The 16,914-nt window shown below is 38.8% G+C and overlaps 1 protein-coding gene across 1 annotated transcript in view; it reads right to left on the reverse strand.

The window, feature by feature from the left end:
• LOC126455945 (sialin-like) overlaps positions 1-16,914 on the reverse strand; it is a 194,820-nt gene that overhangs the window by 143,137 nt on the left and 34,769 nt on the right. The window contains exons 5-6 of the mRNA XM_050091705.1: positions 13,589-13,812; positions 13,355-13,504 (exon numbers count right to left, since the gene is read on the reverse strand). Of these exons, the coding sequence (XP_049947662.1) occupies positions 13,355-13,504; positions 13,589-13,812 (374 nt within the window). The remainder of the gene's footprint in view (positions 1-13,354; positions 13,505-13,588; positions 13,813-16,914) is intronic.

A 16,914-nucleotide genomic window follows, 5' to 3' on the forward strand; every position in this document is an offset into this window, starting at 1 on the left:
AATTTTTTTGGTAACATCATTTATGTTCATAGGTTATACATTTTTCGATTCGCTGAACTCCAATGCGAGTACACTTATGTCACTTGTCAACATAATATTTTTTGCCAGTCTGTTTATTTGTTCTGAATATGCTAAAGAATTTTTTCAGTGCCTGTGCACTTTATCTGTCAAATAATTTGTATATACTTCTCTGATTTGCTACTATGTTTTGTACTCACATTTTGTCTTTGTCTGATATATTTTGTACTTAGTGCGTGTGCACAACATATACTTTATGTACTACATCTAATTATTCTTGCCAGTCTGTTTAATTGTTCTGAATATGCTAAAGAATTTTTTCAGTGCCTGTGCACTTTATCTGTCAAAAAAATTTGTACATACTTTTTTTCTGATTTGCTACTATGTTTAGTATTCACATTTTGTCTTTGTCTGATATATTTTGTACTTAGTGCGTGTGCACAACATTTAAATATTCTGTAAGTTGTAGAATTTTGTTAGTTAAAGAAAAATTTTGCCGCGCTTGGCAAGTCCAAATGACTCACCATCGCTGCCAAATTTTTGCCCCCCCAGTGGAGGGTTATGAAACACGTATGTAACGCAGCAGCGATGGCGAGGCATTGTAGCATCTGTGACCAGAGAGTATGCGCTTGACCGCGCGAGTGTTGCGAGCGGTTGTCAGTCAGTAGTAGTCAGTCAGTCAGTCGTTGCGAGTCTGTAGCTCTGTCTAGTTGAGAGCAGAACTCAGTCTGTAGTCGTCATGCAGAGCGGTAGGTCAGTAGTAACAGCCCAGTGCGGTTGTATGATGTAGGCGGTCGGCAACACTGGTCAAGATGAGGAATAAGGTATACTGTTAATTAATATAATCATTAGATAATGAAAAATTTTATTTATTGTAATTATTCTCCAACAAGTCTCCCAATAATAATTTTTTTATTTCAAAAGCATTTTCTCAAAAATTTAATTTTTTATTGAACTAAAGATCTCGTTGCACTTCCCATTTCATTCCACTTCTTTTGAAGAAAAATTTCACTAGAATTACAAAAAAAAAAGGAGAATATTATTATTTGCAATGCAGTTCCTCCAAGCGGTGCGCAACAACAAGAGCAGATATGTGACATCCATTTATTCTGAGGTAAGACTTTAATTCTGATTGTTTTACACAGGGCCAAAGACCGATATTTCGGTTTAATTGAATTTTCTTGTCACTGAATGGACTTTAATTTTTTGAAGGATTTATATTTGAGTCAGATTGCGAATTTCACATTTTTGTTGCCATTGTCAGTACATTTGATTGTGGGCAGGTTACGCTTAGAGCAGTGTCCATTAGCATTCTTAAATAATATTGCCCATACGTTTTCAAAAATATTGTGGGGAGGTTACACTTGGCTCCCATTTCTATTAAGTATTGCTTTATTTTCTTTAAAAATTGCGGTGGGGAGGTTACAACTCGAACGCTACAATTACGGTCACGAGACGCGGAGAGTCGCTGTAGGCGATGTCACGCTGTTAGCAAAGGCACTCGCGTCGGTCATCTGCCCCCAAAGCCCATTATCGCACTGTTGTAACGGATACTTTTGTCGTACGTCCCGCATTGATTTCTGCGGTTATTTCACGCATTGTTGCTTGTCTGTTAGCACTGACAACTCTAAACAAACGCAGCTGCTCTCGGTCGTTAAGTGATTGCGTAGTCCCTGGTGACAGTTAAATCCTGAAATTTGGTATTCACGGCACGCTCTTCACACTGTGGATCTCGGAACATTAAATTCCCTAACGATCTCTGAAATGGAGTATTGCGGCGGCGCGGTTCTTTCCGTCCCTTTACGACGGACCTGCACCTACCTGTGAACATTGTCTCAGCAGATCATCAGTAGGAAAGCCGAGTGAAACCTACTGTACTTCGACGTGAACCAGGCTAAAATTTAAGTCACTAATCTACGTTTTGGGAGAAAGTTTTCACACGAAATGAAAGGTTGGAAATTTTGTCCTCAATTAATATATTCTGAAACTTAGGTGAACAAGTATCACTGCCAAGCCCTTGCTAGTCTTAACACAGTCACTCATAACCCCTTTCAGTCACTTTAGCAAGTTTATGGTGTTGCATTTCCCGAAAACGTAATAGCTACATAAATACTGCTTATTTTTGATTGATAATGCTCGCCAAATATTAAGTCTGTCGGTACCAAATGCAGTCACAGCTTTTAGCCACCTGTACGAAGCAGCATACTCACGCCTTATAAAATTCACATCAGTCTTTCCATTGTGTGCCAGCCTAGTCCGTTGTAACTAGCTCTGATGTCATAAATATTGCGCAATACTTTAAAATGAAGTAAATAACCTGAAACGTTTCTAGCATGTCAGGAGTAACACAAAATCAATATGTGTTGGATATCAGTTCAATAACTTTAACCATTTTCGAAACTTGGATGTTTTTCTGTAAAAATTATTGGCGCTACAGAAAAGAGATAGAAACTTAAAAATTTATATTTAGATTCCTTTTGCATAATAATTTAGTAGAAACAGCATTCTGGATCTCACAAATTAAAATTTTTGTTGAAATTCATGATTTTCTGGTTTTTATCTTAAAAATTAAGGAAGCAAGATAGATTAAGTAGGCGAATAAATAAAGCTAGGATGTTTAAATTTCAGTAGAAGGGAGATCCGCTATAATCATAAAGATGTGAGAAGTTTCAACTGAATAACTATAAAACTATAGCGATAGCGTATCTCCAAAGGGCAAGTTCAGAGCTCGTCTACTGCGTGTAATGTAATTAAAATAATTCTCTCGGCCAAAATATTTGACTTAGCCACGTCAGACAAAAATGATTACATACCTGTGTGCTGATCGCACAATTAAATTGAAAGCTTCATCGGCCATCAGCAAGGGAAGCAATGATTTATCCGATAACTTAAAGTGGTGCATTACTAGCCCATCAGCTAGTCAGGAGAGCAGATTTGATCAGGCGTTCCCTTAGCCGTCCGCACTGCGGCTTTATATGTAAGAATGCTGCGCGAGAAGAGGAAGGCTCCAGTTCTCTCCAGACGCTGATTAGCGCACCACCTGTACCGGGAGTCACGTCGCGTCGGTATCGTTGATATAAACAGCCTCGGATGCAGTATTAAGTTACTCGGGATACGCATAACCATGAAATCGTTTTCGAGTGAAGTGTTAATTTTGGTAGACGTTAATGATCTATCTTTAGTTTGCGTATGTCGTATTTTCACGTGCCGCCGCAGGACAGACATTCTACCATTATTAGTGTGGTGTTTGATGAACATTATCATCAAATTATGGCGAGCATTCACATAAACATTTAATTTGAACAGTTATAGTGGCATCAGTGCATTAGAGTCTGAACTGCTCTGGTAGTTGGATTGTGTGGATTCTTCTTGGTTTGTGACTTTCAGAATATAGCGAGCATTTTAGAGAGAATGGTTTTTGATTATGAATCCCAGACAATCTCCTAATTCCTCAGAGCTATAATCTGTAGCTATAAATGTATTTCTCAGATGAAGTGGGCACTAGGAATTCTAATTACAGGCTTCACGTTTTGCTAATCACTTTCTGGTTGCCAATATTGCAGTTAGAGAACCAGTGTTGAGAACGGCGAACAGCATAAATACAAAACATTTATTCTATTATTCCACCCGCCGCCCCACATATGGTGCATCGGCTGGGAAACAAACTGAGGTAAAGTGAAAGTGATTTTTAAATATTCGGATTCGGAAGTGAAATGCGACACGCAACTGAGCAATGGAACAGTGATAGACAGTGTTACGTGTGCATGTGGACGACGCAATTGGATTAACAACGCATCTGGATTGACGGAGCTGGCGCTGAGTCTAGCTGCACTGCTGGCATCGCGAGAAGTCAGTCTGGCCGCACCGCAGTCATCCGTCGGAGCGACCGGAGCCGCGTCTGCTGTGTTGCGGGCTACGCCCACAACACAGCAGTTGTCGAGGTGCCGTCTGCAGTTCAATGCGCCACGTCACATCAGTTATCCTGGTACGCCGCGCCGGCAACGCCATACGTCGTGCAGAAGGAAATAAGTTAAGTGACAAGCTGTTAAAACTTTTACTAACCCGCACTGAAAGACTGTCGGTGATGGAACCGCAAAAAGAAACAGAAGTTAAACCTAAATCAGGACCTATGTCTGTTGAAGGAACTGTAAATCCAGACAACGGTTCAAGTGTAAATATGCATGAAAATAGTAATGTTAAAGTGAAATCCGAACTAGTGTCTCCTGACAGTAGTGTGAAAAAGGGCAACGATTCAATAGTAGAGACCCCTGTAGTAAAGCAGAAATCAGAAAGTGTTAAGTTACTGGATGATAGTTTCTCTGATTAATTAAAAATGAAACAGTCATCAGAGATGGTAGAGTTTAAAAATGAGAAGTGAGATATGACTGATCAATGAGAAGTTTCATTTAGTTTTGATGATTCTGGTGTTGGAGCTAGTTTTTCGTCACCTGAGTGTGATAAAAAGCCAGCTAGTGAGCAACCCAAAGATACTGGGGCTATTGATTTAAATGTAATATTACAAGCAATAGCTGCCAGTAATGCAAAAATGTCAGCCAGTAATGCTAGAATGACAGCTGAGTGAAAATCTGATATAATTGAGGTAAATAACAGGATTGTGGCCAGCCAAATCAATTTTAATAAAAGGTTTGAGGGAATGGACAATAAATTAGAATCCAATAAAGCTGAATTAGAAACTTCCTTCAAGACTGGCTGCAATAACTTGAAAGAGGATCTGGACAGTTGAAATTATAAAATTGATTACAACCATGATGATATTAAGAAACAGGTTGCTCAACAGTTATCTGAGATGTATAAAACAGTAAAATCCGAAGTTGCTGAGGTTCGCAAAGACTTCCAAATGGAAGATGCGAAGCAGGAGCACAAGTTAACAGAAAAGATTGAGGCGGAATCTGAACTGTGCTCAGATAGGTTTAAAGATGTTAATATAAAAGTAAACATATGTCAAGCAGAAGTAGATGCAATCAAAACTGATACTACTCATTTTGTGCAAAGAGTAGATAATGTTGAAATGAGAGTAGAAAATATTAGTACTAACATTGCTAACATTGAGAGTAAAGTAGCTTCAGTAACTTTTGGTAATGGTAGTATGCAACAAGTTGTAGCTGCAAACGCCGCTTTTATCGGGTGTCGGCAGTTCTTGCGGTTCGATACAGATAAAAATATCCACCCGCTAGATTTCTGGAACGATTTTGAAGATGTGATTCCACCATCTTGGTCTGAACGAGAGAAAATCTCATTTATTAGAAGCCATTTAGCGGGTGACGCCATGCGTTGGTCAGCTGATGTTACGTTGAAGTGTAAAACATTAGCGGAATTTAAAACAGCTTTCATTAATGAGTATTGGTCTAGCAATAAGCAAAATGAAGTTTTGAGAGAATTTTTGAGTGGAAAACGCTTCAATGCAGGCAAGGAATCTATTAAAGAGTTTGCCAGGTCATGGATCACACGTTTGTCACATTTGGCCGAAAAGCTAAAACCTGAAATGATAATACTAGGTCTTGATGCCAAACTGCCATGGTATTGGCAAACTAGAATTATATCGGCCCCTAGATACAATCTGGATCGTTTCATTGAATATTTGGAACTTGTAGAGTGTGTGGCTGCCAATGAGGAGCAAGCACGTAATAACAGAAATGCTAATAACACTAGTAGTAATTTTAAGAACAAGCAGAATGGCAATGTAAACATCAGAACAGTAGGTGTTCGACATCCTAAGAAAGGTAGGAATTGGAGAAATAATTACCAGAACCAACAATGGCATCCAAATGATAGTAATTTTGTTCCTAACAAAAATGTGCAAGAAAACAACAGTGTTGAAAGCAATGCTGTGCCAGTTAACTATAATGCAAATAAAGGTAACAGTAGTAGGCAGAGGCTGGAAAACTAGTTCCCGTCTATGAGGATACTGGCGCTCACCATGCGCTTACTTTTCTTAAGCCAGTAATTACAGCAATTGGTAAGACACATCAGAATACTCAGACTGAACATGTGGATGAGGGGTCGGTAGAATCTAAGGACACAGCAGAAATATTAGATCACTCACAGTATTTAATAGATACCGTGTTAGAGACGCTTTCTAAGTGGGAAGAGAAAGAGAAGGCGCAGCAGTGTAATGGTAGGGAAGAGCTACAAAATACTGTATTGTCAGGTGAAGAAGCAGAAGAAATTCATGCTTATGTTTACGATGAGGATGATGTGCTCTTATCTAAAGTGCCTGTGCAGGATGTTGATACTGTACTAATAGATTTAGGACAGGAGGTAAGTGAGAATGTAGAGGGTAGCCTGTTGGGGGTCGATGACCCAGTAGCTATGACCAGTTGTCACTGGAGAAGGAACCCGACGATAATAGTGAAAGTGGTTTATCTGTAACTAGTGTTATGCCCGGTTTGGAGGCAAAGAATCGCTCAGAGTACAGTAATTTGGGTCATGTTCAGCAAACTAAATGTAATGAAGTCGAGCGGTGTTTCGATTTGAAATTAATAGACCGACTGGAAAAGGCAGCTGAAAATGTAGTTCAGGAAACCCCTACACACTTCGACCTAAATGTAATGAAGACAGATGTCGATCACTTTAGTTGGAGACAAATCCAAAAGGAACTATTGGATGAGTTTGAGGAACCACCTGTACAACCTAGAATAAGCCACCCTATAATAATAGTGAATATGTTGGGTATCAGTTTACGTTGTCTCTTAGACAGTGGAAGTGAGGTGAGTGCGATATCTCAGTCCTTCTTTAATGCATTACCTGGTAAAGACAAGCTTACAGTAATGAGGGTATCAGGACTAAGAATAATTGGTGCTACTGGCAAGGTGTCAAAAACGGTAAAGCAAGAAGCTTTACTGCCATTTGATATTAATGGCAATTTAATTGATCATCCATGCTTAATTGTAAATAATCTCAGTATTGAGGTTTTAATTGGCATAGATTTCTTGTCAAATTATCAGAGTGTTGTTGACTTTGAAAGAAGCCAGTTAAAAATGGTCTTGCCGATAACTGGAGTAATTACGGTACCTTTTATTGATAAACATGTAGTAACTAATGATGAAACTTGGGAGCTGCCTATACGAGTTCTGAAAAACAGGAGATATTGGGACGAAGGTGTTAATCTTAGTAAAAGTAAGCTAAACACAGAAGAAGAAGAAGAAGAAGCAATTTTTTGGACAAGATAGAAGCTAAATTGCAGGAAATCGATAAAATTTCAGCTAATCAGAAGGAAGAACTGAGAGAGGTTTTAAAAAGGCATCATAAGGTATTTTCAAATCGGCCTGCGTAAAAGATTTCTTCATGAACGTTGGCGTTCCGAAGAGTTTGCTGTCAGACAATGGGCCTCAATTTACTTCTGATAGATTTAAAGAATGTCTGGATAAGGCCGAAGTGAAACATCTGAAAGTATCTGCGTATTTCCCCCAAGGATATATGAGTGAACTATTATGAGAGAATTGAATAGGCTTTGCAGGACTTATTGTGCTCGGAAACACTCAAGTTGGGCAGAGCACATGAAGTATTTTGAGAATGAAATTAACAACTTAAGGCATGATGCAACTGGTTTTGCACCTTGCGAATTGATGTTTGGCCAAGAACCGCACAATGTGATTGCAGATATGGTAGAATTCCCTATTCTAACGCAAATATCCACAGACGAGAAGAAGTTAAAGGCTAGGGCAAATATAAGAAAAAGAGCATTGGAAAGGAAGAAGCGTCATGACGTAAAAGCTGCACCCACCAGTTTTGAAATAGGTCAGTTAGTCCTTGTCAAAACCAAGTAAAAATCAAAGAAAATAAATGCAGAAACCAAGAAATTCATGTTCGTATACCAAGGATCTTTCAGGATCATAGGAAAACCACATGCCAATGCATATAGGCTAGAGTACCCTCAGAGGAAAAAGCTGTTAGGTCTCAGGAACGTGATCGACCTAAAGAAGTTCATAGGTAGTGAATGCTTTCTGTAGGGAGGAGGTTGTTCTGTAACCTCTACACAGTGTGGCAGCTGTGCAGTCCCAGCTGTGTGAGATCTTCTTTCCTTTTCAGGTCTCACTCATTCTTCATCTTTCCTATCCACCAAAATTTCGGTTCTTACTCTCAAATACAAAAATCTTCCGGTATGACTATCAAGCCAGCATTAAGATAATGAATTATGTAGGGAGGAGGTTGTTCAGTAACCTCTACACAGTGTGGCAGCTGTGCAGTCCCAGCTGAGTGAGATCTTCTTTCACATTTCAGATCTCACTCTCTCTTCAGCTTTCCTATCCACCTAAAATTTTGACCCCTTCTTTCCAATACGAAAATTTTCTGAAACCAATGAATTCTGTAGGGAGGAGGTTGTTCTGTAACCTCTACACAGTGTGGCAGCTGTGCAGTCCCAGCAGTGTGAGATCTTCTTTCCTTTTCAGGTCTCACTCATTCTTCATCTTTCCTATCCACCAAAGTTTCGACTCCTTCTTTGCAATACAACAATTTTCCGTCATGGCTATCGAGCCATGAGTTCTGTAACCATTCTATCCACCGATTAGTGAAGAAAATACCTAACGTGACAAACCTAACAGTGACATAAACAACAGAGAAGTATGATGTAATTTAGATACAAAGGTATTTGAGTAACAGGTATGTATAGAACCCTGGTAATAAGTACAAAGTTGTTGTTTTATTGGAAATGGTCCACCAACAGTAATTTAAAAAGATATACAAATTCGTGTACAAGCAGGATCTGAAGTGGCAGTGAAACCTATTGTATGCTGTAGAGCTAACTGATTAATGGTAAAAGAGATTGCTTAGTGTTATGAAAAATATGCAGATAAGTTGTAAGAATGAACTCACCTTGTGTAGCAAGGAATGGTAGTGTAATAGAATTGAACAATGCTTGTGGTTGAAACGTGAAGGACACGTCCTTGAAATATTTTTGTAAGGTTCGAGCTGGCCGTTATTTGGTGTAGTGTGTGACAGGACACTCCTACACGTATTGAGGTTATGAGTTGGAGGCGTGAATGCGACCATAGGTACCCTTATGTTAGATGAGACAGAGCAGCTCATGGTGTCCTATAGGTTTAAGGAAATTAGCATTACGCTCGGCCATAATTACTTAATGCTCTTTAGTGGTAGGTCGACAGAGACTACCTGGGGTTTCAGCATCCAATCAAGTGGAAATGGATTGCAACGTGAGCAAACTGATCGGCTGCAATACACTATAGATATGAAATAAATGTGCTATCCTATGCGTTAAATGTTAATGGAGTGAGTGTTAAATAAGTACATACACTAGCAACATAATTGAGTAACATAATAGCAGACGTGAAACATTATTTATAGCTCAGCATAAATACACTTCGATGAAGTAAGTACATAATTGCAGATGTGGAACTGACACAGCAGCAGAAGACCAATAAGTGGATTTAGTAGTCAACTAAACGTAGTGTGTTTTGAGCACTCAGAACTGTACTATTACCACAAGTTACTCACATGGACAAAGAAGCTGAGAAGACAACTACTAATCAAATATACTCATACTATCTCTAAGAATAAGGTAATCGAAGATGGGTCAGCTAAGTAAATAACATACAAACGTATCAAGAATGTACCGAGCATTGGTTCAGTGTTCTGGCCCAGAAATAATAAATTGAGATTAAATAGGATTCATGATTATATGCCTTGAGCATAAATTTTCTCTAGTACATGACTAACGGCGTTCTGAGCCATTTGTTTATCGATTTTATGTCAGTTAAGTAACTGCGAGAGTAAAATTGAAAAAGTTCTGTTAACTTTGTTCCAGTAACATATTGAAACATAAAATGTATATATATATATATATATATATATATATATATATATATATATATATATCCCCATTTCATTGTGACCCACCCTTAGATTTTAAATGAACAGAGTCTGAGGCACTCTTGTTGTTTGTTCTACAGGACAAACCAGATAATGGCAGCCTGATAACTGTGTGAAAGTGTGGAGTGACTTGGACACAACTCACAGAGACCCCTCCCCTTTCCCCATGTAATTTAGAATGAAGGACGCACACCATAGCAACTTCCCCTCCTCTACCCTTGTGAATGGAAGTGTAGAACGCCAGCCAAAGCGGTTACAACCATGTGTGTAAAAATGAAATTGTCATGATTTGTGAAATTTTCTTTCAGGTTTAGAAAATACTGCTAAGATATAATTATCTGTTTATGTATCATGAATAACTGTGTTATTTTCTTTGAATTTATGTAAAAATATTTACAGACAATTTAATGGATTTAAGATTTTCATAATTTTACATATTTTTATGTGTTTGTCTGTCTAAGGCAATATGTATGCCAAAGTGTTTCATTGATTTGCTTAAAATTTGAGTGATAATATTGCTTAAGAGGAAGTGAACATGCCAGCCATTTAAATAATTGAAGTAGGTAATAAGTTTTCTTTTAATATTTCTATATGTTTACATTTCAATTTTAATTTTCATAGGGAGTTAAGCTGTACTCTTGCTTCCCTTCTTGTAATTAATTTTTTTTCATTTACATTCAATAAAATTAAGTAGAGGGTGGTGTAAGGAAGCAGCATACTCACGCCTTATAAAATTAACATCAGTCTTTCCATTGTCTGCCAGCCTAGTCCGTTGTAACTAGCTCTGATGTCATAAATATTGCGCAATACTTTAAAATGAAGTAAATAACCTGAAACGTCTCTAGCATGTCAGAAGTAATACAAAATCAATACGTGTTGGATATCAGTTCAATAACTTTAACCATTTTCGAAACTTGGATGTTTTTCTGTAAAAATCATTGGCGCTACAGAAAAGAGATAGAAACTTAAAAATTTATATTTAGATTCCTTTTGCATAATAATTTAGTAGAAACAGTATTCTGGATCTCACAAATTAAAATTTTAGTTGAAATTCATGATTTTCTGGTTTTTATCCTAAAAATTAAGGAAGCAAGATAGATTAAGTAGGCGAATAAATAAAGCTAGGATGTTTAAATTTCAGTAGAAGGGAGATCCGCTATAATCATAAAGATGTGAGAAGTTTCAACTGAATAACTATAAAACTATAGCGATAGCGTATCTCCAAAGGGCAAGTTCAGAGCTCGTCTACTGCGTGTAGTGTAATTAAATTAATTCTCTCGCCCAAAATGTTTGACTTAGCCACATCAGACTTTTATTATGATTACTTACCTGTGTGCTGATTGCACAATTAAATTAAAAGCTTCATCGGCCATCAGCAAGGGAAGCAATGATTTATTCGATAACTTAAAGTGGTGCATTACTAGCCCATCGGCTAGTCAGGAGAGCAGATTTGATCAGGCGTTCCCTTAGCCGTCCGCACCGCGTCTTTATATGTGAGAATGCTGCGCGAGAAGAGGAAGGCCCCAGTTCTCTCCAGACGCTGATTAGCGCACCACCTGTACCGGGAGTCACGTCGCGTCGGTATCGTTGATATAAACAGCCTCGGATGCAGTAGTAAGTTACTCGGGATACGCATAACCATAAAATCGTTTTCGAGTGAAGTGTTAATTTTGGGATGACGTTAATGATCTATCTTTAGTTTGCGTATGTCGTATTTTCACGTGCCGCCGCAGGACAGACATTCTACCATTATTAGCGTGGCGTTTGATGAACATTATCATCAAATTATGGCGAGCATTCACTTAAACATTTAATTTGAACAGTTACAGCGGCATCAGTGCATTAGACTCTGAACTGCTCTGGTAGTTGGATTGTGTGGATTCTTCTTGGTTTGTGACTTTCAGAAAATAGTGAACATTTTAGAGAGAATGGTTTTTGATTATGAATCCCAGACAATCTCCTAATTCCTCAGAGCTATAAGCTGTAGCTATAAATGTATTTCTCAGATGAAGTGGGCACTAGGAATTCTAATTACAGGCTTCACGTTTTGCTAATCACTTTCTGGTTGCCAATATTGCAGTTAGAGAGCCAGTGTTGAGAACGGCAAACAGCATAAATCCAAAACATTTATTCTATTATTCCACCCGCCGCCCCACACACCGACCTGCTCAATACGCCACGCGGAATATAAGTCTTTTCTCATCACAAAATTCACTTAAAAATTCCGAGATTTCTACACACCCATTGGAATAATTATACCGTCACTTTACCACCCTTTTGATGTATGTAACACTGCTAGATCCGGAAACTTATCATTTCCATCGGAACTACTACTACACACGTCCGAACTGATTCATGGCTAGGCTTCGACTCCTCTCTAGAATACTCTGTCTTCTCTACCAGCAGAGAAAGGCGCTCGAAGAATATTGCTTTACCATTGGTCAGTTTACTCAACAGCCAATAGCAAAACTACATTCTCCAGCGTCAGTCCGCGCTTTTCATCAATAACCAATCGCAAAATAGTAAACCTCATGACTGCACTTTTTACTGACGTAATTATCTAATATGCTGAAGTTTTGTTTATGCATTACGTTATTTACAATTGTTATTTATACCTGAATTAACTTTCCCTTTACCATAAACTTACTTTACAAATCTATTCTACAAAAATCCCCTTTGTCCATATCCATACTTCTTCGAAATGTTCCCACACTAAATCCTACTACATAACTCGTTAAACAATTATCTTCCTATTAACCTTAAACCACACTCACGCATCATTCATACTGCTAAAACACATTGATAACATTTTACATACCCAAAAAGACATAATAACACTTTACGAAAATACTAGAACAGTTTATGAAAAACATTCTATTACTGTAGTGCACTCTAGTGGGCACAATCGAAACTAAAATCACAGTCCCCCTATCCAATATTGTTCTCTATCGGCTGATACATAAACTACGTGCGCGTCCAGTCTCGTGTCACCATCTGCCACGTAACACTGTCGCATGACTTTTGCACAACAGTGCACATTTCCTTTCGAGCCATGCAACACAACTGATACCGCTGTGACAACACAGAATGTCATATTCATCACTCTTGGGACTTCACGTAAGATACTGAGAAATTCTGGCATTCGTCCGTCCGCTAGAATGGAGTGAAATTTGTTTGTATCTAGGACGCGTTTCTTTCACTGCATCGTTAGACAACGTAAGCTGGAGCTGCTAGCGTTGGTGGGCTGGAATGGTTTCATAATGATTCATTCTTTGATTATCAGTAACAGTTTCAGTAATTTTCACATCTATGATTTTTCCAGGCTCTTTTAAAAAGTTATCAGCAAAGTCTAAAGCATCTCAGAGTATTGATATGCGCAATGGATCAGAGGATGGACAAAACTCTCTATAATCAGTTCCTCAGTTCACAACTTCTGTCACATATTTCACATCCAAGTACATTTGATGATGTAAACTGTTTTACTTACAGATGCAATGTCAAATCCAAGAACATTACTCAAATACGTTGGTGTCTCTGTCAACAGCGTGTAGAATCCCCAGCACTCCGTCATGGTGGCTACTGCGAGAGCAAATACGGGCAGTGATGTGAAAATTGATACCCACGGCGTTGGAAACTTCTGTGAACAACATACATAAAACTCCATCAGCAATAACATATTCAACGAATGTAGGTATATCGTAAGAAACAAGTTGTATCGTACCTTTCTTTCACGTGAGACATCCTTCCGAGATTCTTCAATATAAGTAAGTTCTGCTCTGGAAATATGCTTGTGTCCAGATGGGGTATTCCCTCCAAGCCAGAATAAGATCACTCCCCAAAGAATGGAAAGTCCACCGAAGAGGTAGAAGATAGATGGCCACCCAACGGCGCTCTGAGCTAATGCTCCTGATATTACCAGTGCTGCTACTGTGCCAAGTTGATCGCCTACGGGAATGCCGAGAAAACGGTATCATTGCAGCTTCATTTGGAAAAAGAACAGCTGATCGTTCTGCTGCCAAGACTAAATGCATTGAACTGATTAATATTCATTCAAATGACGAAGCTGTTGAAAGCAACTGCTTGCAAAGTTATATGTCTTCAAAAATGGTTCAAATGGCTCTGAGCACTATGGGCCTTAACATCTGTGGTCATCAGTCTCCTAGAACTTAGAACTACTTAAACCTAACTAACCTATGGACATCACACACATCCATGCCCGAGGCAGGATTCGAACCTGCGACCGTAACAGTCGCGCGGTTCCGGACTGAGCGCCTAGAACTATATGTCTTCAGCCACGTTAGTTCTCAATAGTTCCTTATTCGCAAAGCATACCACCCTTCTCATATTAAAAGTACACTTCCTGAGACACTCAAGAAAATAGAACTCTATAATTTTGCAGCTGCAGAATAGTAGAATGTTTCTCATACTTTTCACTGAGCTAATAACATTTCTCAAAACTGTCCTTACATCTTTCACTTTCATTGAAACTATAGAGGAAAGGTGCCTATTAAGCGAAAGTTCCCTGATATGAGGCACCCAAACTGTGCTCATGTTAGGGGTTGCACTCTGGTGAAGAATTTCTCAAACACGTCTATTGCGTGCCAGACGACGGCACAGCGAGTAGGACGCCATAGTTGAGCCGGACACAGTACGTAGAGGTTGATACAAAATTTCTTGTGTTTGGAGTTTTTGCGACATCGGTGTTACGACAATATTTCAGCTTGAAGGTGAGTGGATATTACTGCATTCTTATATTGTTGTTATTTGTGACGGTATTACCTACAATTATTGACAATTAGGTTCCTTTTCCAACGAACGTTTTTAGCAAGTGCGTGGTTCTGTGTGTAATATGGCGAGATTCCTAATATACGATAGTATGGGAATCCAAATACGCGACAGTGTCGTATATTACGATACCTATCGCATATTGGGTTAACTCGTTCTCTCACGACTTGGTGTATGTAATTCACGCAATACTATCATGAGATAAAAATATTTTATCATTTTTGCTGTACCAAAACGTAGTTTGGAAAGGTATGTGAAGGATAAAACTCGTACACACGAGAAGCTGGTTGGTGTTAATCTTGGCAGAAGGCCTGTTCTCTCATCTCAACTGGAAGATGAACTAGTGAAATACTGCCTTGCAATGGAAGAGCGATTTTATGCTCTTAAATGTAAGGACATACGAAGCATGGCCTTCCAGTTAGCTTTCAGAAATAGGCTGAAGAATCCCTTAAATTCAGAAAACGTTTCAGCTGGAAAGAAATGGCTCTGAGCTTTCCTTAAGAGATATCCCATTTTATCAATGAGAACTTCTCAGGGTCTTGCAGCAGCAAGTATGAAAGCTTTCACTCCAGAAAATGCGGGGAGATTTTTTGATATATACGGATCTGTGCTATCTAAATTCAACCATAACCCTCATCCAGTCTTCAATGTTGACGAAACTGGGGTGACGTCTGTGCAGCACAAACACAGCAAGGTTATTGCTATGAAAGAGAAGAGACAAGTTGCTGTCATGACTTCAGCAGAAAGGGGAAATCTCATCAAAGTTGTAACGTGTATGAACGCAGCTGGCACTTATGTCCCACCACTAATCGTCTTCCCAAGGAAGAATATTAAGCAGGAATTGATGGACGGTGCACCTGCTGGATCAATATCAGCTTGTCATCCAAGTGACTGGATACAAACTCACATTTTTACTCAGTGGTTTGATCATTTTGTGAGTCATGTAAGGTCATCTTCAAATGACACTGTCATTTTGATTCTTGATGGGGATTATTCCCACAGAAAGAATCACGATGTGTTAGATAAAGCACGTGAAAACAATGTTCATATTTTATGTTTGCCACCTCACTCAACGCATAAAATGCAGCCACTTAACGTCGGATTTATGGGGCCTTTGAAAACCTACTATGCTCAAGAGATAGAAACGTGGTTGGCAAGTAACCCAGGTCGTATTATCATCCCATTATTAAGAGCCGGGTTATTTGGGGCAGCTTACAACCGAGCAGCAACAATGGAAGCATCTGTGAATGCCTTCAAAAAAACAGGTCTCATCCCATGCAACAGAAACATCTTTCGGGAACACGAGTTTTCAATTCATCGCCATGCTGACGCTCTTCGAGAAAGAGATGCAAAAAACGAAAATGAAACTACTGATGGTGATGGTCAAGCTGTCAGCCTGGCTGACATCAGACCTCTCTCACACATCGCAAAACCGCCTGGAGAGAGTCAAATAGGTCAAACATCGCGTTCGTGCTCTGCTGCGTTACTAACTTCTACTCCTTATGTGAAGCAATTACAAGAATCTAAACAGAAAAATCAGAGGCTGAAGCTAAGAAAACAGCCAGAAAGTTATTTGGAGAGAAGAGTGGAAAATCTTCAAATCGTAGACTTAAAGCAGAAGAATAATCTAGTAACTCGGCATCCGATGTCCATCTTGAAGACAGTGGGGATTCAGACAGCAGTGATGACGATGACGCAGAGTGTCTGTTCTGTACTGGGCGCTTTTCTGAAGGCAAACACGGGGAGAAATGGGCACAGGGCACCAAATGTTATCGCTGGGCTCATGAAGATTGCGGTGTCACAGAAGACAATTTTGTTTGCCCCGGATGTCGTAAATATAAACCTAAGTAGTGTGTAATAAGTGAAGGATAACAGAAATGGATGGACATTTAAAATTGTATTTTCATATGTCATTATTCTGTAATAAAATAATTAAAGCAAAATATTATTACTGTCTCATATTAGGAAACCTTGATCTCATTTCTACGAAATGCCTTGTTTGTGAAGATTTAATAACTACTCTGAAAGATTGTTTATTATTGCAAATACGATAATTGTATGATAAAATTAAATAATGCAAGATATTATTACCATCACAAAAAATACAGTTGCACTTACTTTTGGGTCTTTCAAATGGGTTTACAAAAGTGTGTCTCATATTAGGCACCTTTCCTCTATACAGATGAAACAGTTAGAAGCAAATTAAATAGCCATACTGAACATAAGTTACCTGTGTAAACAGCGGTTCCCAAAACATAATTT

The sequence above is a fragment of the Schistocerca serialis genome, chromosome 1, assembly GCF_023864345.2.
Source record: "Schistocerca serialis cubense isolate TAMUIC-IGC-003099 chromosome 1, iqSchSeri2.2, whole genome shotgun sequence".
Classification (NCBI taxonomy): Eukaryota; Metazoa; Arthropoda; class Insecta; order Orthoptera; family Acrididae; genus Schistocerca; species Schistocerca serialis.